The 25,115-nt window shown below is 38.1% G+C and overlaps 1 protein-coding gene across 1 annotated transcript; it reads right to left on the reverse strand.

The window, feature by feature from the left end:
• Positions 1 to 284: 284 nt before the first annotated feature.
• NEIL3 (nei like DNA glycosylase 3) lies at positions 285 to 24,056 on the reverse strand. Its single transcript, XM_059818091.1, is given in 11 exon segments — positions 285 to 461; positions 1,435 to 1,609; positions 3,509 to 3,911; positions 7,047 to 7,216; positions 10,300 to 10,319; positions 10,321 to 10,467; positions 13,049 to 13,123; positions 14,333 to 14,546; positions 15,628 to 15,762; positions 20,453 to 20,568; positions 23,940 to 24,056. Coding segments are annotated over 11 exon segments (1,749 nt in total).
• Between the last annotated feature and the right edge of the window lie 1,059 nt (positions 24,057 to 25,115).

Here is a 25,115-nt window from a genome sequence, read left to right on the forward strand (position 1 = left end):
AGAAAACAGTTCAATTTTTTTGTTAGAAATATAACAGTATGTCACAATATATTGCAAGCTAGATGTTTGTTTCAAAATAGAATGCAACATACAAGCAGTGTTTATTTTTTATAGGACTATGTAAAATTACTCTTTCCAGATCTGCAGTTCTTTAGGTTGTTGGAGCTATTTTACTTATTAACCAGTGAACAGGGAAAAAGACAAAATAAAACCAAACCAGAAATTACTAGGAAAGTTGTATGCGCTTAAGACATCCTGAGGAGCAGGTAACTATAACATTGATATCAAGGAATAACCTGCATACCTGGCCCATTTTCTGCCCATTGGAAAAAGCCACACTGTTTTTCCTTCCCAAGAGGGCACACAAAAAAATTCTTTCCGTTATTGGGACCAATCTTCAACACAGTCTTCATAACACATCGCTTGCCATGGTTACAAAATGGAAAATTCAAGTCAGCCCACTGCCAAAAGAAACAGGTTTTAGGCACAGTTTTAGTGTATGTGATGGCTATGAATTCCTTATTTTAAAACTGGCAATAGAAACAGATCTACAGGGGAGGCCCTAAAAGAAACTCTTCCTAGTAGTTAAGACAGTTTGATCTCTTTTGTGATCATTGATTTTAGGTTTTTTTTTTTTTAACATCAATTGTAACTGTATGCACTTTAACTAGTGTAACTTTAATTTAACACATAGTTTTCTTCAAATTAAGGCATTATAGTCATTACTGTCTTGAGTTCATCTATTAACTACTTGGTGGTAGATGACTGAATCAAACTCTTCTCAGTCACAGACACTCTTCTCAGTCACAGACACTCTTCTCAGTCACAGACACTCTTCTCAGTCACAGACACTCTTCTCAGTCACAGACACTCTTCTCAGTCACAGACACTCTTCTCAGTCACAGACACTCTTCTCAGTCACAGACACTCTTCTCAGTCACATAGCAAGGAGCAATGGCCACCAGTTGCAGCTAGGGAGGTCAGGTTAGGGGTTAGTACAGCAGCAGGAGCAGCTGCCGAGGCAGATTACAGAATCTTCATCCTTGGAGGTTTTCAGGATTTTGGCTAGACAGAAATACGGCTGATGTCTAGATCTAGAGTTTGCCATAGTCCTTCTTCAAGCAAGAGCATGAACTAAACAACTTGTACAAGTCCCTTCAAACCAACATTTCTGCTATGCATGTTTTACATCACACAGAAGCAGATTACGAGCATTTGCACAAGCAGGTGCCTTCTCAGCAGTAAAAGCAGTAACTAAAACTGTAAGTTTAAAACTACTATTATGTTCTTAGCTTCAATTCAGTGTGCAAAAGTTTTTAAAATGACCTCAAACTTTAAATGGATCATATTTGTCCACAGTGACAGATTACCGGGGTAAAGAGGCTGCAGTAACAAGTGCTTCTTAGAAAACAGGCCCTGAAGTCTTATACGTACGTGAAAGTAGTCACACCGAGTTTCTCTGGGTAGAGGACAGGTATAAAACTGCCTGCCCTTGTTTTCTCCATCCTTTCTCACAACTCTGAGGCTACAGAGACGGCTGTGTTTACTGCAGCGAGGATGGCCCGCACTTAACATATGAATATCATCTGTCATATTAGCTTGAGGTAGGCTGTAATGACAGGTTACAAAATGACTCCTGCGTTAACATTAAAGGGATTACCAACACCAGAGCCAAAGAACTCTCTCCTACCATTAGAGCAGCTCACTCAGTGTACTTTCACACACAATGACAGCCAGAGAACTTACTTCTTTAATGCACCCTATTGCACCTTTAAAGCTAGTGAATAGACAAGACTCTGTACTTTTCTTGCAGGTATTATACCAGTTTTCCCCAGCATTAGCCCATGTTTTAAATTATTTCAAAGTACTCAAATTAATCTACAAAACAAAATAAATATGACCACCACTACTATACTGCCCACCCCAAATTCCAACATATTCTAAAAGAGTATTCTGATTTCAGTGGGTAAAAGACTAATACTAAGTAATTACTCCAGGCTGAAGGTATTTGTATGCTTCACAGAACAGAGTCCCACCCTCTTTACTAAAAAGTTACAGTAATGCTCCAAATCATATTCAGACAAGAAGTAACCCAGCTGAGGGGATGGAACAGTGTTCTCTGAATGGGATAAAGTTTCTTTCTTTCTTTCTTTCTTCCTTATGATTGAGATAGAGATTATCTGAATGCAATCACAAGGCTTTACTTAAAAACAGTAACATGAAAAAGATTAATACTCTGAAATGTTTCTGTCCAATATATTTAGAGAGCAGAAAAGCAGTGATGAAACCTGTGAAAAAAAGAAAAGATTAATGAATTCATTCTTGTTATCAGCTTAGGAATTTTATGTTCTCTTGTATGTCTGGAAGATTGCAGTCCTGCAAACATCAGCAGTTTTCTTCCAACACCTCACTGAAACAAAAAACCCAACAATTTTTTTTTTGTTTGTTTGTTTTGTTAAAAAGTGTTTGGGTTTTATTGTTTTTTGGGGTTTTTTAAATGTTTAAGTTGATGACTTGCTATAACTACCTGTTATCATGATTGATACTGTCTCATTTCTTCTTTGCACTCCTCTGTATTCTCAATTATCCTGCCTACATTCTCAGTTCTCTGTAGTCCTCTACTGAGACAGCAAGGAGAAAGTATATTCATACAGCCTAACCTGGCTAGCCAGTGAGATCCAGTTTTGAAACTGGTGCTTCAACAATGCAAGAAGTAATTTCTGTATTTCAGAACTGACACATCACCAAGAATTTTGTAACATATCATTAATATTTCACATTCTTCCTGCATAATTTACCACTGTAAGTGACATCTACCTTGCACTCCCATTACTGTTGTGTATGCCTGCCCAACTTTTCCTTGACAACCCTAACAACAGGTTCTCACACTTCTCTTAACTAGGCAATGGATGTGTCTGAATAGGGCTGTGAAATAAAAATTCAGGATGGGTAGAGCATTGAAGTATTTGCATATAAAATGTGGAGGAAAGTAAAGAGAAAATAGAGATGGGAGGTTCATCAAGGTACCTGTGCAGAGCTTCCTATCATGGAAGAATGTTGAAAACTGCTAGCTGACAAATAACTTTTAATTAAGAATATATTCATTCAGGTACTTTCCTTTCGTCATCTTTCACAATGACTTCAAGATGTCTCTAAGCAGATAGCAACTACAGTGCTAAGATCAGACAGCTCCTTAGGTGCTTGTTGACCTGTTAGTACTATACTGTCCTATTCCATGGGAATAGGTGAACTATCAACAGCTGTTTACTTAACAGTAACTTACAGTACTGGCCAGATGTCAAAATCAGGACTTTTCCAGTGACAGCCTAGGTCATTCAGTGCTTTTGAAATCTGAGTGTAATTTTAGTTACCCAAGAATAAGTTACCTCTGGCAGAAATCCAAAGACAACAGTGCCTGAACCCAACAGCACAGTATTCCATTAATCTTCAGGGATAAAGTTGGTTTATGGGATTATAAAAAGACTTGTTTACATTTTAGAATACATACCTGATTGCTATATTATATTGGTGAACAGAGGGTAGATGATCAGTTTTCTGTTTCTTTTTTATGTGTTTGAAAGCGAGAGGTTGCTGACAGGAAGGCAAAGCCATAGCAGTTACATGTGTTGAGCAATCCTTGTCTGTGCTTCCCCTTGACTGGTAGACGTTGTTTTGGATTTGATTACACTTACTTTTTGGAGCAACAGACTGAGAGTGTCCATCGGATATCTGGGTATCATTTCTCAAAACAGCTTTGTTACCAAGCTGTGTTAAGACAAGTGTTGTAGTTCCAAATGCAGCTTTCCTATTGATCTTTATTTCTGTGCTTGGTTTTCTGAAATCATTACAAGGGTACTTCATTAAGTTTATGTTAAAGTCCGCAGAATCTTCAACATTCCGTGTCTTTGGAACTAAAGAAAAATAAGTTACTGGTTTTAATCCGTCTGTGTAGAGTGGTATATCATCTTTCTGATCTGTATTCATAAGTCATCACAGGGGGAGTAAAAGAGTAAATTTACCATACCATCTTTAAAGATCTCAAAACCTGTCACAGATCAGATATAGTACCAAATTTCTTACAATAAAAAAGCTCATGCACTTTTGGAGTCACATAGAACGTGTTTCAAGGTAACATTACTATTGCTTGAATGGGACCAGATGTGAATAGTACTCTGTAAATGAAAGCTATTGGAGAATTAACCATATGAAATTGAATTTGGCCCAAGTACAAGAATTAAAATACTTAAATTTTTCAAAATAACCTTTTATAACCCCAGCACTTGGAGACTGCAGGGTATGGTACCTCCAGCAGCAATACGTTATCCATTTTTAAAGTATTGTTTTACTATCGTCGCAAAAAGGAATATTCATTTGTTGGGTTTTCTAGCGCATTCAGGGTTCCCATCCTTTCCAAACATTGCGCGCACCCAAACTTATTGATCCCTTACTGTAAGAGGCTTCAGAAGCAAGCAGTTCAGACATTTACTTTGCATTTGTTTCCCGACATGAACAACTATGTTTCTTCACAGAATCAGAGGCCTGCCTAGTGGGCAATAATAATTCCAAAAGAGTGGGCATAATTTATTAGTGCCAGTTTAATAACTAAGGAGTCTATAGGTAATCTTTCCTGAGAAAAGGGTGAAAACACCTTTATGGGGTCCCTAAGTGCAATCTTTGTTAAGTAACTGTGGAGCCAGTGTCCAAGAATAGAGTCCTTTCTTTTCTGCCATCTCCAGCGAGTGTCTCCCTCCTGTATCTTCCCTCCATACAAGTAAGAGGGAATTAAGCAGAAGAAAAATGGGTAGGTAAGGCATACACAAGGGCACACTCTCTCCAAAGGCATTCTCACTCACAGACGAAGACTCCCTACAGTTTACTCTGAACAATACTTGTTTTTAGGCTCCTTCTATTTTGCCAGTGCTGCACAGTGAAACATACTGGTTCCAGTAAGTTCAGAATTGTTTAAGAAAGAATAGGAGTTTGGCCTTGTACTTAGCAAAGGAGCAAGGAAACTGAGATGTAATGGTAAATAGTTATCTCTGTCTACAGACTGAATTATTTTGGCTGTATGGCCAGCAGCTAACTTTACATACCAAGTATTCTGTCCTCAAAAATTCAAACGTTTCTGCTGACAGTAGTTAATTTTAGAAATAACATGAAAGACAAAAAATGATCAAAGTGAGAAGGCAAGGAATCTTAAAGTCTGAAAAGAGAGAGGTAAGCAAAACCACATTTAAAAAAATCTCAAACACCACTCCTATCATGGAAAAGTATGTCTTATTTTTTTAAAAAGAATTTTTGTAACAGTATTCCATCAAGCCTAACACATCTTCAAATTCCAGGCCTGTTTTCAGTAATGGCATATAGCTAAACATGTGAAACTTAGAAGTACAGGAGAAGGAACAGGATTTTGTTACAAAAGAAAGCATTTGTGCATATGATGTTATATATTTTAAGGTCCAGGTGACAGCACTAATTTCTGGATAAATGTTAGTTGGTAAATCTGAGTCTGTGGACAGATTAAATCTTTCAGGTTTCTGGCACTGATTTTGCAGGAGAATTATGCAAGATCAGCCTCTGCTGGCAGCAAGTGTCATTAAGCCACAAAGACATACTTTTATTGATTGCTGGCCTGAAGAAATGGACTTTAGTGTAAGATAAGAGTTTCACACACATCACTACATTCATAACAGGAATGACTAGAGTGAAGCAATACTTTAAAAAAGCATTGGAACTTATTTTATAGAAACCAAGATTAGTATCATAAGTCACTTCTTAAGTGCCCCCAAATTCCCAGCCGGTGAAGAAGTGACTCAAGTATGGCTCAAAGTACCATCAAAAGCTATGGGAATGTGATCTTTAATTCCAATTTCAGCATATATACTTTGAGTTATATAGTTAAATTCAGTGAACTTTTAGCAATAGGTCCTAAAGACTACATAAAAACATTAATTCTTCTCATATACAAAAAGCCTGTATATTGTTTACAAATATCTTTTCTTTCAGTTTTGCAGCACTAGAGATAGAAAAATAAGGAAATAATTTGTAGTATGCAGATTTCGGCCACTTCATTGAATAATTCACTACACAATATGGAATAAGGGGAGTATTAGTTTTTGAGGTAGAAAAGTTTCATTATGAAATTGTTATAGAATTAGCTTTATCCCTAAAAAGCTACACATATGCACACCTCTAGACTTTGTTTCTTGGAATTATGTAGCAATTCAAAATGTTTCGGAGCAACAGTCTTGATCCAAATAACTTCCTGTAAAGCCCTGCACAGAATACTTTACTTACTTTTTCTACAGAAAGTGAAAAAGAACAAAGCTCCTCTTCACACAGAAAACAGGTCTCAGTGGAAAGTCTGCCCATGACCTCGCTCATCCCTTCTTAGTATCTAAATTTCTATAGAGAAATCTGGAGAGAAGCTAGCATGTTTCTCATTCCATCTTCCTGTCCCTTTCTAGGTCTCATTCACAGCTGCTTCTGCCCACCAGACCTAGATAGCAGCATTAAATGCTCAAGTAAGAGACAAACAACAAATGTAGGTAAGAAGTCCAGAATCATCTTTACTCTTAACTTGGAGGAAAAACCCTAGCCCCTGAGAAACTCAACGTCCTTTTAGAAGGGGTACCAAAATATCCTGCTTTTGTTCACATGAAAGAATGGTAATTACTTTTCTGTCCCCTGGTGATTTCTCTATCAGACATATGCTGAAAGCTTCTAATGATTTTAAGGAAAGTTGAAAGAAGAGCATTTTGCCTCACTCCTTGCCCCAACTAAAACAAAGGGTCACTGCAGAGGCTTATCTATAGAATCCCACCTGCACACAAAGCTGGAAGACAAGATACTTTTGGGGTTTAAGACAAGACAGTTTCCATGGTTGTCTGTACAAGATTTCCCCAAAATCTGACTTTAAGTTAGCTAAAGTTACATAAATGCGATTCACAGTGAGGCACTTCCACAGTTCTATAGTTGTAAAAACTGCATCAAAATTACAATCCTCCCCACTTTCCCAGTACAAGTTCCAGACAACCTTTCAATACCTTCAGGCCTTGAAGTCAAACAGGCATCACAAATTTCAGCAGAAGGCTTGTTTATTAGGGTACAGCACATGCACGTCCACTCCTCTTCAGATTTCCGAGCTACATGTTCATTAGAACATGACCCACTGCCATATGCCCAGCCAATTAGGCTATTTCTAGTTGGCAGTTTGCTGTGAAACAAAAGAATGATGTTAGCCTTTTGTGACGTTTCTTCTACAAATTGCCTTACACCACTATGTGCAGGGAGGCACAGGGCTAGAGAACAAGTAGCACAGAGTGCTATTCCTGCCTATCATAGCTTGGACAGCCTGTCGTGGTTAGAGTTTGATTATTTTTTTCTTTACCTCAAGGGCAAATCTTTCCCAATGCTGCAGAAGTAATACAAATAAAAATATTTAAAGAAAAATGGACAGAAAGTTAATCATTAACTGATGTACACTCCAGCACAATGCCCCAGCCTCTCTCAAATTCCCTACCATTTTCAAGTACTACAGCAAGAAACTTGGCGCAAAAGGGAGACTGTTTCAATACTTTTCCCCCCATCCCTTGTACAGAATACTTACTAACAAACGCATTACTGGATGAAGAAATGTTCAGAAGCCAAACTACAGAAAGTCACACAGTCTAGCAAACAAATTTTTTTGCTCTCATTTAAATGGTACCAATTAGACCATTTTGTTATCGTAACAGCCAACAGAACTGAAAACCTTAAAAGTTAGAAAGTCTTTCTTGCGTGTCATCATTTGCTGGAAAGCCTTTTAACATTTAGAAACCTATTCAGAATTAAGGATTTTTTTTTTTGGGTGCTTTTTTTCTCCTCATCAGAAAGAGTTCAGGAATGTCCTAGCTGTGACTGGTAAGCCAAAGCTGTATTCCAGACACAGCTGTAGATTTAATTTTATTTATTTTCCTATAAATTATAATACCACCTATGTTGATACACTGATTTAGAATCATAGTTACTATTTTACAGTCACTACATGTTACCAAGGACTAATTTTGTCATAGTCCAAACATTGTTAGCATGTTAAATGTAACTTGAACTTACCTGTTCAGTAAAATGTGTATGTAAATTTTTAAGTACTATGGTTGATAAGTCATCAAGCGTTTTTCTCCACAGTTTTTGTGGAATTATGCACTTTTTGGAGACTTTTTTTTAATCCTAAGAATTTAAGCACTTCAATTAATAATGCAAATGCTTACTTGGAAACTGTTGTGACACTCCTTAGACCTATCACTTATTTCGTAATTATCACTCTCCTTAAAAGGCTAGATTTCTAAGATAATGGTAGGGATATCCACTATCTAATACATCTCTTCCACAACAGGAGAACGAAGGAGGATAATGAGAACTGTTATATATACCAGAGATCCTGTGCTATCAAAAGGCAAAACAGACATTACAGTAGCATTCACCAAAATACTGTGGCTAGATAACAAAACAGCTGGACTAGAAGTGTTAAAAATGGGTATTTTCACATTACTATATCAGTTGTTCTACTCAGCCATCAAAGATGCATTACTGGACTGAACACATTCAGCATGCATGTTTTGGAGTTTAATTCCGTGTCGTCCCCCCAGTTCATCCATTGTGTCATTCTGCCTCCCTATTTTGGAACATGAAATATGGGCAAGAAGTGTATTTTAAAGAGTCAAGGTACATTTGAATTTGATGAGGTAGCTTATAATGGGTATTTTCTTCATTTTTTCAGTTGAGCAAAATCCTAAGCTACTTGACTTTACTCAAGAACTACTGGGTTAAATTCTACAGTATATGATCTGTAGCAAGTCAGTCTGATCACAGGGGCTCCTTTCAGTCTTCAATTGTGAAAAGCTTGGAATGGCAGATAAATCACCTGAGCCAAACATACTTTTATTTGGTAACAGTTACTGTATAATAGAAAACAAAGCAGTAGAACAGAAAGACCTGACCATTAGGATGAGGACAGCACAAGAAACAACCCTTTTATATTATAGCTACCATTACCATGTTTTTCACCGAAATATACCACTGTTTAATTATTTGTTTAAAAACAAAAAACAACAACAAAAAACCCAACAAAAACCTAAACCACTACTTGTTCTAGAACAGAGAAAGAGATTTATTTTTTCTCCTTGCATCACTTTCTAGTTATCTGACTCAACAGAACACTACTGTCTACCTACCCTTCTGAAAACATTTCTCATTATTACTTTCTGAAAATACAGCAGATTGGGGTTATCAGCATGTGAAAAAATTTATCTTCCATGCTGGACTTTTCTATATTTGATCTGTACTCAAACGCAATTTTTAAAGCTTTAACAAAAATCCCTTCAGCCATCTGAATCTTGAAAGAAGGTTGGAGGTGGGAAAGGGATTTGTGTGTTCTGTAAATCTTACCTAAAAATATATATACATACATACACGCTAATGAAGGCAAAGTTTGCAAAGCAAAGCACTATCTTTTATTAGACTGACAGACCTCAGTATAAAAAGGCAAGATTCTGAACCTCAGATGAAAATTTTCAAGAAAAACTTAGGTATGTAAGAATCTGAGTAAGGTGCTTTTGGAACTTTTAGCTTTTGACCCTTTGTGATATCAAATGCATTTTGTGCTTTTCTAAAATGAAAGGAGGAAAGCTGCTGCTAGCAGAATTCATGTGGAACTGAAAGTGTCTCTGTGGCACACCTGCAGGAAAACTTTCCAAATCCAGTAAGGAGGAAGAAAAAAAAAAGTCCTATGCCTAACAATATTTGCTGCACTCTGAATTTACTGGTTTTAGTTTTCCTCAGTGTAACTCTACAGCAAGAACAAGATTGCATAGATGCACAGCTATTTAGGTATTCCAGAACTGAAGGAGCTATCCTATGAAAAGAAATAGAGACACAAATTCCTACCTTTCTTATGCCATTCAACACAGTTGTGTGTAAACATCCAAGCCTATTATGTTGATAACACCAAGAACAAGGGGCAATTTTTCCAGAAGCATTGAATAATTCCGAGTACTCTGAATTGTTTTATAATTGCTAGATTTGATTAGAGTAATAGCTATTTCATAACTGATGGGGCCTTTGAAAGAAATAGTATCAAAGAATCAAAGGTTTTAACCATTTTTAAATACCAATGGCCAAAACATTTTTCTTTTGCAAAGTCAAATAAATTTATATCTAAAATGCACGAGGATCCATACTACTTGAAAAGTGACGTCCTCTTGCTGTAACAGCACTTTGAGAACAGCAATGCTTAGAAGCGTTATAAAGTTACCATCATACCTAACATCGACAAGCTGGGGAATCCACCTTTTGACATCGAGAGCATAAGTAAGTCATCCTGTTATTCTCTCCTAGACGACACACAGTTATCTTCCCATTGCACAGACCACAGGTTGGGCGCTTGTATACTTTGTAGTGTTTGTAGAGTGGAGAACCAGTTTTACGGCACTAAAACAGAACGTGTTTAAAACCCAAGTTAGAGACCCAGTATAAATTTTATGTCAGTCCCTCTATAGTTCAACTGAAGTTAAAATAAAAAACCCTACGTAAACTGACAGCTCAATGACTACATAAAGATATTTAAGGCACACTCATAAGGGCTATCACCTGTATTTCATATTCTTTTATGAAGAGAATTTACTTTAAATTGGGTATAATAGCATCTGCAATTCTCCACATAATGAAATAAAAGACACAAGACAAAAAACCATACTAGCATGGTGCAAGTAAATATGTGCTAGGGAACCCCTGAGTTCAGCTGGACCAGCTAGCTCTGATTCAGCACCAGTCATCTTTGATCTGGCACCTGCAGGAGCGTTCTTAAAGAGCTGACGAGCTCCAATCAATGCAGCATAGAAAACAAAAATAAAACAAACATAAAACACAAAACCAACACCACCTTCTCTCACCCAAAAAGGAACCAAAACCACACCGCAGAGCCAGCTCAGACCTGACGCTACAATCCAGGTTAATCAACCTTCCCAAAACCTGAAGAACTGTGCAATGCAGAAATATTCCAGAGATTCTGTAGAGGTCGGGTAGCGCCCAGTAAAGTTGCTCAGCTTCATCTTAGCACTGGCCATGCCAGACAGGTTGAATCACGAAAAGCCACTTGGTACTATGGCAAACTCCCCAGATCCTGGCAGAAAGTCTTATTAAATTAAATACAGTACAAGCCCAAAGGGCACAGTGACCTAAAGAGCCTCCAGAGGGCTGACAAGCAGGCACATTTCACGAGACAATCCACATGGAGTCAGCATAGACATACCCCACCTAAAACTGCAGGAAAACAAAAAAACACAAAAACAAACAAGAAAAGCCCAGCAGAGGTGCAGCCAAGTCTGCAGAGCCACATGGGTTTGTGCACTACAATCACAGTTTCTTGTGCACAGTTTAAACAGTATCACAGCTGGCGCAGCAATACCAGCCCAGCTCTGGCAGGGTTCAATAGCTCTAGCTCTATAATGCATGAAGACCCTTGGAGTTTTCCCAAAATACAGGTGTCTGAGCACAGCATATTTGCTTCTGCTGTGCTCTTATTCATCAGCCTCACTGAATGAGAATGAATTACTGGATTGTACCAGCAAAAGCAATCAGAAGGAATTACTAATATATACTTGCATGAATATTCACAAGCAGTTTGCTTTCTCCTCAAGATTTACAAATAGTTTCTTATTTGTAGTTTCCTCCCATCCAGTTATTTAAAAACCAAACAAAAGCAACAGCTTTTTACACAAACAGGATTCCTCATCTTTACATCTGTAAAGTGTTACTACAAATGATATTGTATGATTACTAGAAACATTCTATAACAGTCTATAAAAATGATCAAGCACTACCCCTCTTATTAACCTATCTTCATTACGTTTTTATCTTAAAGAGACTTAAGCAGGGACTAGCTCTCCTTTAAAAGCACTTTACTAGTGAATACTTGCTAAGTATAGATTATAGAAGTTTTTAAAATGGCTAAACTGAGCTACAGAAAGTTTAACTTGTTTTTTTTTATTGTCAGTCTAAAAGCCCATGACACATTTAAATCTCCTAGTATTATAGTTGTTTCAGAACTGGATGCTATGTCTCTACTGGTAGACTTCACTATGAAGTTTGGAGAAAGAAAAGATTTCACTAACCAACAGACTAAACTACTCTTCAGTTGCTTGGGGGAAAGACATTTAAGCAGACTACTAAACAAATCACATTTTTAGCCTTTATGATTGAAAGACAGTCTTAGGAAAGTTAGGTGCCATCCTCCTAGAGTACCAAAAAAAGAATTTTTAGCAGCACTAGCCCCTTGCCTTTCATGAATACCAAGAGAAACAGACAAGAATTTCACTGCTGCTGTTCATTTCTCTGCATGCAGCTTAAAGAAGAAAAGCACACAAGAATTAGGTCAAATTCTCTCTTTTTCTATTTTAGAAAGTTAAGAGCAACCTGGAACTACAAGAGTTTACAGGGGAAGAAATGAAATCCTAGTGAAGTTGTGGCAATAGGGAGAAGCTTGAATTTATTTCACTTTAGCAACAAAAAAAGTTGTTTCAGGAAAAAAAATTGTTAGAAATTACAATCTATTTAGTCAAATAAACATACTTTCTATTTCAAGTTTCATAAAGGAAGCCACATGTATTATCTTCATACTTCCCTGGGGCAATCTCTAGCTCACAGTTTGAAGAGTGACCCTTATGTTATCTTATATGTAAGTGTGTGCTTAACATACATCAATTCTGACGTGTTCAGAGTTATGTTAGAGCACATGCACAGCAAAACTGTACTGGCCCTCAGGGAGCATCTGTCAAACTCTTCTGCTGCAACTGGGCCAAGGCTGTGCACATTCTTACAGTCTAGACTCCACCACCCTTCCATCATTTGGCAATTCACAATTAATAAAGAGCATACAAACCAACACTCCTATTCATGGAAACACTTGTCCTATTGCATTTTTTTTTTTTTTTACTGTTTTCACTAGATGATCACATACAGCTAACATGCCAGAGTCAAGTTTTGGAGGTTTCTCAGAAACATGTGCCAATACCTTATAAAAAAGCAGGGTAAAATCACGTGTCATTTTCACCAAGTGATATATATGCTCATCTGTCAGTTGGCAAACCTGTAAATAAGACAAGAATGATTTTTAGAATATTATGATGCTAAGGGACAACAACAGAAAGACCTATAACACAGGGGCACTTTGAACACCTTCAACTGATGTGGAATTGCATTGCGTCCTGTTATGATAATTCTCTGACTTCACATTATATATATATCATCGCAGTAAAACAGTATATTTTCATGTTCTGTACTACACAAACTCACTGTGTGAATACCAAACAATGCACTTTGCCTTATCCGCGTAAAACAGTAGGTAAAAATTTCAGTTGTTTTCCTCTATATTGACCTAAGAGTTCCTGATCACAGGAATCATGTGGACTTAACAACTCTTAGTTCCCTCTTAATTTCTTCATAGATTATAATATGACCTGCCTATCATCAGAGGCTCTTTCCTGTGAGAGATCTTCAGGAAGAATACTTGAACGAAAGGTATCACAATTAGAGAGATGTGTCAACCAAACACATTCTTGTTAAGAACTCATAATTTTAAGTCACATTTTTGTTTCCTCTGGCAGCTCACATTGCAGGTACAATTAAAATCCAGACTGATCATATGGAAAACTTTCAGAAATATTATGTTTAAAAAAACCTTTCAGTTACTATCTTCACCAGCTTTTCTTTACATTCTATGCAATCTCAATCTGTTGTGCAAATATCAGACTTCTTTTCAACCAAATTTTGGAGACGCATGCTTGAGGATCTTAACCAAGAAAAGTATGGTAAACAATGGTAGAAAAGCAAATGATGCCAGCTAGCAGGACAGGAAGTGGAAGAAGCAGCTGCAAAAATAATTAACTCTACCACATAGATTATCTTGGGTAGTAACTGAACAAAGAAAACCTAAGCACTCTTCACTTTATTTATAGGCTGACAGTTTAATGGTACCACAACAGGATGACAGACAAAGTCAGGATTTGAAAGCTAAATTAATTCCTACTAGGGAGAGGTTTCAAGTTGTAAGAAAGAAGGCTCTTAGCCCCACAGAATATGCCCACTGTGTGAGGCACGAGTAACAGCAACAGATGCCAAGGAATGCCATGACAAATACCTCCAGTTGTAATGATAAAGCATTAATTTAGTGTCTTAGAATAACTTAAGAAATGACAGATGATAAAACAAAAGATGATGACAAAATGTTATATAAATATGTGTTTACATTCTTAATACTCTGATGTCATTAAAAACAATCTTGAGACATTTCACCCACCCTAACAGCTGGATGAAGACCACTGTCAAATAGTGCCTCATTTTTTATGATATTTCCCACTCCAGGTAATACAGCTTGATCCAATAACACATCACACAATATGCGGGTTTTCTGCTGCTTAATCTCACTTTCTGCTCTTAAGAAGCTAAATTTTGGAGAACAGACATCCAAGCTTTCCATCATTCTCACTTTCCGCTCACACTCAGCTGCATTTCTGGAAGAGAAAAACACATTAAGATTTATTTTTACTTTAATTGTATGCTAATATAGCAGTATGGTTTTAAAAACAACACATGAAAGTATAATAGAATATTATACGCAGATAACAGAAACCATGAAAATACTAGTGACAGGAAGAGGCACAGAAATTACATGAACCACCCCTCCCGAAAACAGGACAATGATATATGCATGGAACATGCATCTGGTCCAACCTACAAGAAATCATCCTCATTTTATTCATATTCGTTTGAAAAATAATTGCCAGGTCTTTGCTTTAAAACCGCTTCCAACATGGAAAGACCATGTGTTTGGACTACCAAACATAACTAACTGTATGGTTACATCGTCCAGTAGTTACAACATGACAATAAAAGATGTATTTTCTTAAACCTTGATTTTACTAGGTTAAGCATCATCATTTGAAAATAACACAGTACAAGAAGTCTCAGGCTTACATAAGCTTTTATGTTTTGTAATATTAAATATGCATATATATGTTACTTGAATTTACATGCTCCTTTTCACCCAAGAGCCTCAAATGCTTTAAAATCAAGTTTCCTATGTTATTTTTGTTAGCAGTGAGGAATACAATGCTGATGGACAAAAACATCCACTTAATGTCAATTAGAGCAATTATACCAATTTGCTTCCAAAAAGAAAACAGAAATATAAACATAACCTTGGGAGCATGAAAATTTGAAACCAATAATCATCACAGGTCCTTATTCTTGTTAAGGAAGTGAGACGTGTGGAAATTAAAGGAGCAATGGGGTTCAGCATTCAGATCTAAGGGTGGAATTAAATCCAACTTTCATTCCCAGTCTAGACATTGTCTAATGAGACTATGGCATAGAACTACTTTAACTGTATGTAAATGGATACAAAAGTAATAAAATTAAATTACCATACCAATAAATATGTATGTTTAGAAAGTTTTGTTTAGTTTCTTTGTGTCTATGATGGCATCCAAGCACTTAACAATTCATGTGTGATTTTTTTCACTATGTTCTTAAAAGAATGTTATAAAAAGAAATAAAACAAGCTGTGTTTAATTTGGTTAGTTTCTGCTTTACCTATACTCCACTGTCACCTCAAAAAAACAAACAGTATCCTCTGTAAACTGTATCTCCAAAACCGGTAGTGGTCCATTTCTGTCTTTGCTTCCATGAGGATTAATGCGCAAGGAACCGTTCATACCAAAGTGAATCCTTGGACAGAAAGAGAGTTCATATGGGTATTTTATCTTAACAATGTTTCCAAGCATTATACTAGTCTATTTTTTGAAGTTATGGACTATGCTTACAAAACCAAGTCAGTATGTATGTATGTACATCAATTCTAGTCATGAAGAGTAACACGCAATAAACTACTTGCTTACATAGTGCTCAATTCCCAGCAAGGAACCCTCCCCAAGTCAGAAACACTCCAAAACATAGCAGTTTTTCAGCTGTCTTCATAATTCATTACACAGGAGTCAAACCTGATCATTAAGTAACACACTTTTCTGGTGTATTGCACTTAGAATTTTTTTCACTTGACAGGCTGGTCTTTGAACATAGGTTCCTAAGCCCTCAGGGAGGCTGAAAGAAATGAGGCTACTTTACCAGACAATCTTCTGTTAAATCAGGCAGAAGTCACCTGGTATGAAAGGAAAGATTTCAGTCCCCATATTGCCAACAGTGTTATCATATCAAAGCTACTTCCAATAATGCATAAACAAGGTAATTAACTTCTGCCATATGTTGTTTTCTGCTTTTCTTTGCCTACAACGAAGGCAAAACCTGCAGGTCAATTAAAAATTAATACAAGAAATAAACTGAAAAATGCACAGATGGTGAAGGAGTGATACAGACTCTTTCAAGCATTCCTCTTCAGATCACTAATGCTTTAAGAGATCTTACATTTTGTAATATATTCTACTGGGAGCTAGTATACTTGAGCAAAGGACAAGTTTGACTATAGTCTCATACATTTTATTTATTACAAATTCACCTGCTACATTCAAGCGCTAAAAACCCATATGATAGAGGGAGTGTCCTACTTCTATACATTGTGTATCAGAGACGGTGGATTATTTTGTAGCTACAAAGAGATTTAACTACACAAATGACCGAAGAAACACAACATCAGGTGTATTTTTCCTTTTAACCCCTCTTTGTGACATTTCAGGAAGGATACGCATTTTAAATATTTACAGATAGGTTAAGACACTATTTTGTTAAACATAGTCTTAAAGTCAACTCTTGATGTAACTTCCTCATAGCATTTATTCATTATACTCCTTCAACTTTTAAAAACCTGTCTTTCCAAAACCATCTTCTTACAAGTCAGTTCAGGTGATACAGTTATTTCAGCCACTTCTATTTTCAATAGCCATTTCCAATTCTCAAGTGCCATGAATAATACTGCACAGGCTTAACTAGTCAAATTCCTTTTTAAACCTAGTCAAATTTCTTTTTAAACCAAAACCTTGCATCTGGCTACCAAATGATAATGAACGAAATGCTTCCAGAAAGTTCTTTTTAAAGAAATAGCATTCACATTAATAGCCGATGGCTTCATTTACCAAGCTCCAGTATACTGTTTAAAAGGAGCATTAAGAATCACAACTATTAGCTACCTCAATGACTTGTCAGTTCATGACTAGAAAAAATAATTGAGTCATCACTACACATTTACATTCAAAAGCCTTAAGAAATTTACAAAATTTCACGCCAATGTGTTTCATTACTTTTGATGCCCTGAAATAGGGTAAAACAGACATCTTCTCATTTTAATTACAAATAGAAAAGCCATGCTAACTAAACCTAGAATCTGTTATTCAATGATAGCTAATAGTAAGGAGTTGATGATTTTTTGTTGTTTTAAAGTGTTGTTTTAGAATTATTTAGTGCTACACAATATTGTAAGGATCTGCTTTCATTTAAAACACTTTTCCCCATTAAAAAAAAGATCAGTAGCAGCACAGTCAAACTATTATATGGAGATGTAAAAAACAGTGACAATTCACATTATCAAGTTCTAAGGGCCAAGATGTAATTTCCAGTCAAGACAGTGCATGTCTTTCCTTTAGGGGATTTGGAGTCAACAATTATCTCTGTCCTAAGAATATTTTTGTCTGCTTTCAGTTAGGCAAAAACATATGTGCATTATCAATTTTCAGAAACTTTTAAAACCATTTATCACTCCAAATTTACATGAATAGCACACTAAAGAAACTGAACACAGGACAACCTCTCTCACATAACTCTCATTTCCATGGCAAAACACGCAGTCCATGCAAGTCTCTCCCGCACAACTCACAAGTATCAGAGAATTTTTTCAACTTTCAAATTAGCTAATTGCTATCCACAACATGGCAATACTTCCAAAGTATCCTCCTCTTTTGTAAGCCAGGTGAGCAATAGCCAAACTGTATAAAACATTTTCATGGCCAGGTTATCTTCTCCCACCAGGCAGTCATTCATCACTTGAGAAAATCCAGGAGCATAAAATGAGTTAATTACCCTTCATGGCCCAGTCTTTCACAAGACATGTCTGACTAACATTTTTCCAGCATGACTACCAGCTTTTTACAGGTAATCATAGCAGACAAGAAAAGCTGATTTTGTTATGTTGAGAAACTATGTACAGACACAGAATCTGTATATCAGTAACCCTCCTCATGACAAGAAAGTGCTATATTTGAGAGTTAACTTTAATAAAGAAATAATACATCCTCTGAAGGCATATTCCTTATTTCCTCTCCCAATAACAATCCTGGCAGCCAATCTTAAACTCCTGTAAGATGCATTTTCTGAAGCCTTCCTCTACCTCCCCTCAACATCTTTAAGATGCACAACATACATTTTTAAAACAATAGAATGAAGATCTTCATTATCAGATAACAAGCAACTTCTGCCTCCTGTGCAAAGGAGGCCTTTCCTGTGCATAACTTCTACAATGTTTCTGATCAAGTGATATGACTAAAGGGACTTCTTAAATACAGTTTCTAGAGCTACAATAACTGATGCACTGATGAAACTTTTAAGCTTCTTACCAAATGATAACTGAAGGCTGTTTTCATTAAGTACAGTTAAGTTATTGCATTGGCTAGAAAGCTTAAGAATTATTTAAGATCTTTCAGGGTGAAATAATTATAATTTCCATACTAGAACTTGGCCACATTTTCTTTCTCTTCAAAGAGAACTTTTGCAAAATGCTTATTTACATTCCTTAGTAATAGCTTTTTTCTTCTCATAATGTAATTCAGTCTGTTAAAACAATGTTTTTTTATTGTATAATTTGCTCCTTTGCTTATTCAATCTGTAATACATGCAATAGTCATTTAAAAAAGGCTAACATCTCTACCCATTACCTCCCCTGCCTTTTTTTTTATCTTCCTTTATAACTGACTTATCTTTTTCTTTTTTAAAACTGCTTTTTCTTCTCTTTTTCTATTTAATAAACCACAATACAAAGCAAGAGAAACTGATTAGGACCGTAATCCTATCCTACACAAATATGGGTAGCTGTCCTGTCCTACTAGTTACTTGTATGATTGCCATGTAAAGACTGGTATGTGCTTCCAAGATTAGTTGCATTTCTCTAACACTAGAAGAAACAAGCATATAGCACTATATCTGATAACCAGCAGCCCCCTGCTAACAAAGATCAGTCTACACATCACCCCAGGTAACTACTAACATATCACTGCCTTTATTTCTCCAGCATGCAACCATGGTAAACTGTGGCACTCGCAGCCAAGCATTTTCAGTTCCATCTCCCTCCTATAACAGCACTGCCACTGGCAAAATATCATGTCACAGAATTGTAAGGTATTTGTTGACATTATCAATTTTAAATGAACAAAAATCATGACTTTACAACTTCATTCAAGATCAGTCACTAGGTGACAAAGAATACACTGACTATAGAAGTGATGTTGTTTTCCCTTTTAAAAATTTAGAAAGATTAGAATTATGTTGCTAATAGAAGGGTAGAAGAAAAGCATTAAATGCAAGCCTTCCCTATTAAATATAAGGGCTTTATTTATGTATTCTATACTAATTACAATAAAGAATGAGGGGGGATTTTTTAATAATCCATTACACTGTGCATTTGGTTAGATATATTTTTAGTTGACTTTGCAGCACAGAAGCATATTGAACTAGAAAAAGTAAACTAGATTCCAAATACAACCTTGGTGGCTAGTACAAGATGTCCAAGGGGTTGAAGCATATGACAAAATCCTAAACATGCCAGCAAACACCTAATAATCTCTGCAAAGCATGAACAAACAATGACTTGGCAGTTTTACCATTTCTCTAGGAGACATGGTTTCACTAGAAAGTTAGGAGTTACATTTATGATACCCAAACCATTCATCTGCCAAATTTCAAACCATACTTCCAAACCAAGGAGTTGTTAATATTGTTTAAAGAAAGAAAGGCAGCATAAATGTATACACACATTAAAGTCAGCCAATTTTTTCACATGAGTTTATTATCAGAGTAATTGAATCATTAAAAATTAGTAATTTCAGTTTAAATTTCTTAAGGAAAGTTAAAAGAAATTGCAAGTACAGTTTGTAGTGGAATATATTAAGTAACTGTAACTACATGCACTTAGCCGAGTTTTGTCCCTAGAAAATGCAATTTCCTGTTTGAAACAAAGTGTTTCAAGAATAACTGTCCTTTTCAGATACCTTTACATGGAATCTTAGACTAAGAATAAAGCATTAAATTATCTGAAAATGTAAGTGACTTTATCCAGTATTCCCAGCACTGCAGAGAGGCTGCTGAGAAGTTTCTCCGTAACACTACTTTCAAATCTCTGAAACTGACATTAGCAAGAACAAGACAACCCCCCTAACACATACGGTCTCAATGCATAGGAAGCCTTTTTCTTGACTCTTACCTCAAAGCTTTCTGATCAAAATACATAAAAAGTTCCTTTCCCAATGTCTCCACACCCCTGTAAACATGTCCAACAAGGAAATCGTGACCAGAGGTTCTCTCCTCACTTGCAGCAGTCTGAAAATGAGTGCACACACACAAAGATTAAACCAGAATTTATACTGCTTTGATTCTAGCATCAGTACACATTCAGCAAGTAGCTGTATGAACTAATTTTCCAACTTGGACACTATTAAACCTTTTCTTCTTAAGCAGCTCTATCAAAACCAATGAGACTATTAACCCAGGAAGCAGACAGTCACTATGGCTAATACTATTGTAACTTAGCTCATTCTTTTCCAAATTGAAACAATAAACCTTTTTTTTATCAGGGTATTTTATACCTTTTCCTTGAAGTCATAAATTCACAATAAGAGTTTCAGGCTGATGTAAATTAAACAGGTATAGTTTGAATATTAAATACTTGTCAGACCGTCAGTTCTACATCTTTCTCCAAATGCCTTTTGCTGGAGTTTCTATCCAAGCTAACAATATGTTTTCAGTGTTTCACAGGGGGCATTGTGTATTACAGAAAAGCCTCCACTGAGCCCACAGAGATATTTCTCTCTTCCTACTAGTTGAAAGTCTAATCTCACAAGGTGTTAAACAGCAGGTGGGACACTAGAGAGGACAAGAAAAAGATAACTGTGAGACTGAAGCAATAATCTTTTCTCACTTGGCACATGAAACTCCACTGAAATTATAAGAAGGAACCTCTACAGATTACCCAGTCCAAACACCTGCTCAAAGCAGGACTGACTTAGGTCAGGCAGCCCAGGGCCTTATCCAGTCAACTTCAGAGTAGCTCCAGGGATGGAAACTCTTGTCTTTCTGGACCCTTGTTCCAAGGCTTCACTATTGTTGAAATGCAAAAATTTTCTTAATACCTAACCAGAATTTCTCCTATTGTCGCCTGCATCTGGTGCCTCCCACACTACTGTGTACCTCTGACAAGAGACTAGCTCTGTCTCCTCCATACCCTCCATTTAGGTAGCTGAAGAGAGCAATAAAAACCTCAGTTCTACGAGCCTCTCCTTGTGCATCATATGCTTCAGCCTGCTAATCATACCAGGGGACTCACTCCAGTATGTTATTATCTTTTTCCTACTGGGGAGTCAAAAAGTGGACACAGTAACCCAGATGCTCTTACCTCTGCTCGCAAACGCTGAGCAGAGGTAAGAATCAGCCTCCTCAGCCTGCTGGCTACACTCATTCGTACAGCCCAGTATGGGGGTGGCCCTCTTCCTTGGAAGGGCACACTAGTGACTTGGACTCAGCTGATATAGGACCCTAGGCCCATTTTTTCTGTGGAGCCGTTTTCCATCTGGCCAGCAGCCAGGCCTGTGCCATTGCATGACATTATTCTGTTCCCAGTGCAGGACTCTGCAAGTCTTGCAAATGCTGAACTTAAGTTTCTGCCAGCCCATTTTTCTCAGCCTGTAAAGGTTCCCCTGACTAGCGCCTCAAGGTCCCCAGAAGGTCCATTCAGCCCCTGCTGAAACCTGCAAGCAGTATATTCACTGTCATTGAAGCCCTAAATGCAAGGCACAGATATGCGTACCAGTGCTTCAATCACAACATTCAATTGCAATGCAAATCACACAGAATCACAGAATCAGTACGGTTGGAAAAGACCTGTAAGATCATCGAGTGCAACTCTGGCAAATCAGCAAGGCTTCAGCTAGTTAGTGAAATTTCAGAGCTACTCTCTATACAATCTCCCACTGTATTATTACCTTGAAATTATATACATTTAAAGGGTTTTATGGTTATTATTCTGTCAAGTAGAAAAATAAATCTTTTTTTGCATAACATCAACATAATTTACTTTGCCTATTATCAAAACATGAAGAAAGCAAAATTTTGCTCTCACGTAAACTGTTCATCCCTTCCAATAAAAGTATTAAAGTAAGCTGGTGTGCAACAAGGTTTATTTTAGTTTTAAGCCATTTAGATTTGTTTAAACTAAACCAGAGTAATTTGAGACCAAGATGGAAAACTAACTTGTTTTTTCAAAATATTTTAAGTTAAATTCATACCACTTTGGTATCAGGCATGCCCTTACAGTCATCATTGAACAAACTCTCTTAAACAGCATAGTCTTCAGCAGCAGCCAAGGTTTGGCCGTGGTTAGCGGCCACCGTGAGATCTAAAAAGCCCAAGACCCTTATGATGGTCATTTGCCAATGAATAGTCTGCCCTGAGGTGACTTTTACTGTACAAAGCTATGAACATCAATCCATTTGAGGGAATGAAATTTCTTTTTGAAACCATAGGAGCGTAAGTCCTTACTTCAAAAAGCTTAGTCCTGAAAGATACAAACCTATAAAGACTGATTTGTTGACTGCATATCTTAGACAGACATATCTTGATCCACATTCCTCCTTAAATCGTTCTTTCACTGAAGTACTATCTTACTGAGCCTTAATCACAAACTCTCCTACATTGCCTTATATACACTGAAGGTGGGAAAAAATTCTCCAACTTTCTGTCTGGAGGCATCAAATATACTTACTGTGGACACAAGCAACGCACAATTTCTCACAGCTGAGCAAAACCAGGCATGAAAATAAATACCCTAGCTGCCTCTAATCAAAACCAGAGGACTGTATCTTCACAGCTCACCAGCTAGGCCTGCTTACTGACATCCTAACTTCTCCTTCTACCAGGAGGTCTCACGGGCTCCGGCAGAGCTTTATACTGGCGAATTATTTTATGCTGCCGACAGAAAGGATAAAAACTAGTAGAAAAAATACATACCGTGTACACTGAGAGCCGATATCACACTCTTTACTTATTTAAATAGTTGGTCTAATTAAAATTGTTTTAAAAAGTTAGAGAAGTAAAAGCTCCCTTTCTGCAGGCCAACATGTACCTTCCTCCATCACGTTTCATTCAGACTTGTGAACACTTATGACATGATGAAAAAATTAAAATTAGGAACTGCTACTATAACTGTCCTTGTATTGTAGGTTTCCTGAAGCGAAATGGTATTTTAAAATTTATCCTAAGTGAACAAGAGCGATTCTAAAAGCTTTCCCTCATTATTTCCAGAACCCCCTATGTTTCTACAGCTTCAGCACCTCTTCACACATCCGACCTGCCAAGGCTTATTTATTACGTTGATTTAATCATTTAAAGGAAGAATAAAGAGAGTATCCACGGTCCTCCCCGGACAACGGCATCCGCGGCGCAGGAGCTCTGCCGCAGCCGGGGGGCGGGAGGGGGCCGCGGCCGCACCACCCATCCTGCTCTGTGCTCGTGCCCGCCAGCCCCGCCTCCCCGCACCCCACCGACTCCTGACGGCTCCGAGATTCATTTCCTCTCCCCCAAACCTGGCGGCATTTACCACCGCGCACACCCAGGAGCTCAAGCTCTGCGCCCCCCAGCCCCGCCCCGCGCTGCCCCTGAGGAGAGGCGGCTGCCCCTCGCCCGGCCCGGCCCCTCACCGCGCCGCTGGCTGCGGCTGGCGGAGCGCTGCCCCGCGCGCACCGCACCGCCTGGCCCCGCCGCACCCGGGCCCGCAGCCTTTCTCCGTACAGCGCGCAGCCCGGGCCCTCCACCATGGCCGCAGCGTACCGCCGAGCGCCCCGCGCGGCCCGCCTCTTCCCTTCAAATCTGCCGCTCGCCTGGGGGCGGTGCTGCCGCACCGGCCGCCCCCCCGCCTCCACCCGGCCGCCCTGGTGAGCGCCAGGCCGCTACGGCGGGGCTGTCATGGCTACCGGGGGCTGCCCGCGGCCCTTGGGGGAATTCAGGCCCAGACTGACAGAAAGAAACCCCACGAGTGCTCTAGATCTGCCCTTAACGACTCCGCGAGTGGGCGAGGTCCAGCCGCGGGGCTGGGTGAGGGGTGTCCGGGGGCGGGTGCCTCTCACGGGGGCGGGCAGGGGCGGCTGCCGCCGGCCTGGAGGAGGCCAGAGAGGCGGGCCCGGGCTAACCCGCCTCCCTCTTTTCCAGTTCCGGCCAGTTGCTGTTTTAAGTGTAGACGATCGTTTGTGTGGACGGAACGCTAAGCAAAAAGCTTTGTTTTGTGAGACCCTTCAGCGAAAACACGGTATATCCGATTTATTTTGTTCTTAAGGGTGAATTTGTAATGCCCTCAAGTATCTGATTAGCTGTCGCAGGCTTCCTGGTATTGTCTAAAACACCCTTGCAAGTACATCTTCATTTAAGACTTACTTAATGCATAATAGGAAGTTAGTTTCAGCCTTAAAAAAGTCAGTATTTAATAGGTTTTTGCAGTCAGTTCAAGTTTACACAAGGAAAATGCTCCTTTCCCCGCTGCATTTGAAGTAAGAATGGGCGTAATAAATGCCACGAGCTGTAAGAAAATCGAGGGAACTTGCATTTCAAGGTAGAACATTAGACACCATTTCCTAATGTCCACCTCATGAGGCATACTCACACTGGTCGAAATCTCTCAATATTATTTCTTACATAAACAGCCTATATCCAGTCTTTTATCTGGGTTCAATCAAAATGCGTCTTACTCCTAAAAGAATAACTTCTTTTTTCCTGGAAGGAAGTGACTAAATCAGATTAAAATAATAATGTATGCTGAAATAAAACTGTGAATTTAGGTGTGCTACTAAAGTTAGGGTATGCTACCCTTTGTTGCAAGTGCC

The sequence above is a fragment of the Gavia stellata genome, chromosome 5 (assembly GCF_030936135.1).
Source record: "Gavia stellata isolate bGavSte3 chromosome 5, bGavSte3.hap2, whole genome shotgun sequence".
Lineage (NCBI taxonomy): Eukaryota > Metazoa > Chordata > Aves > Gaviiformes > Gaviidae > Gavia > Gavia stellata.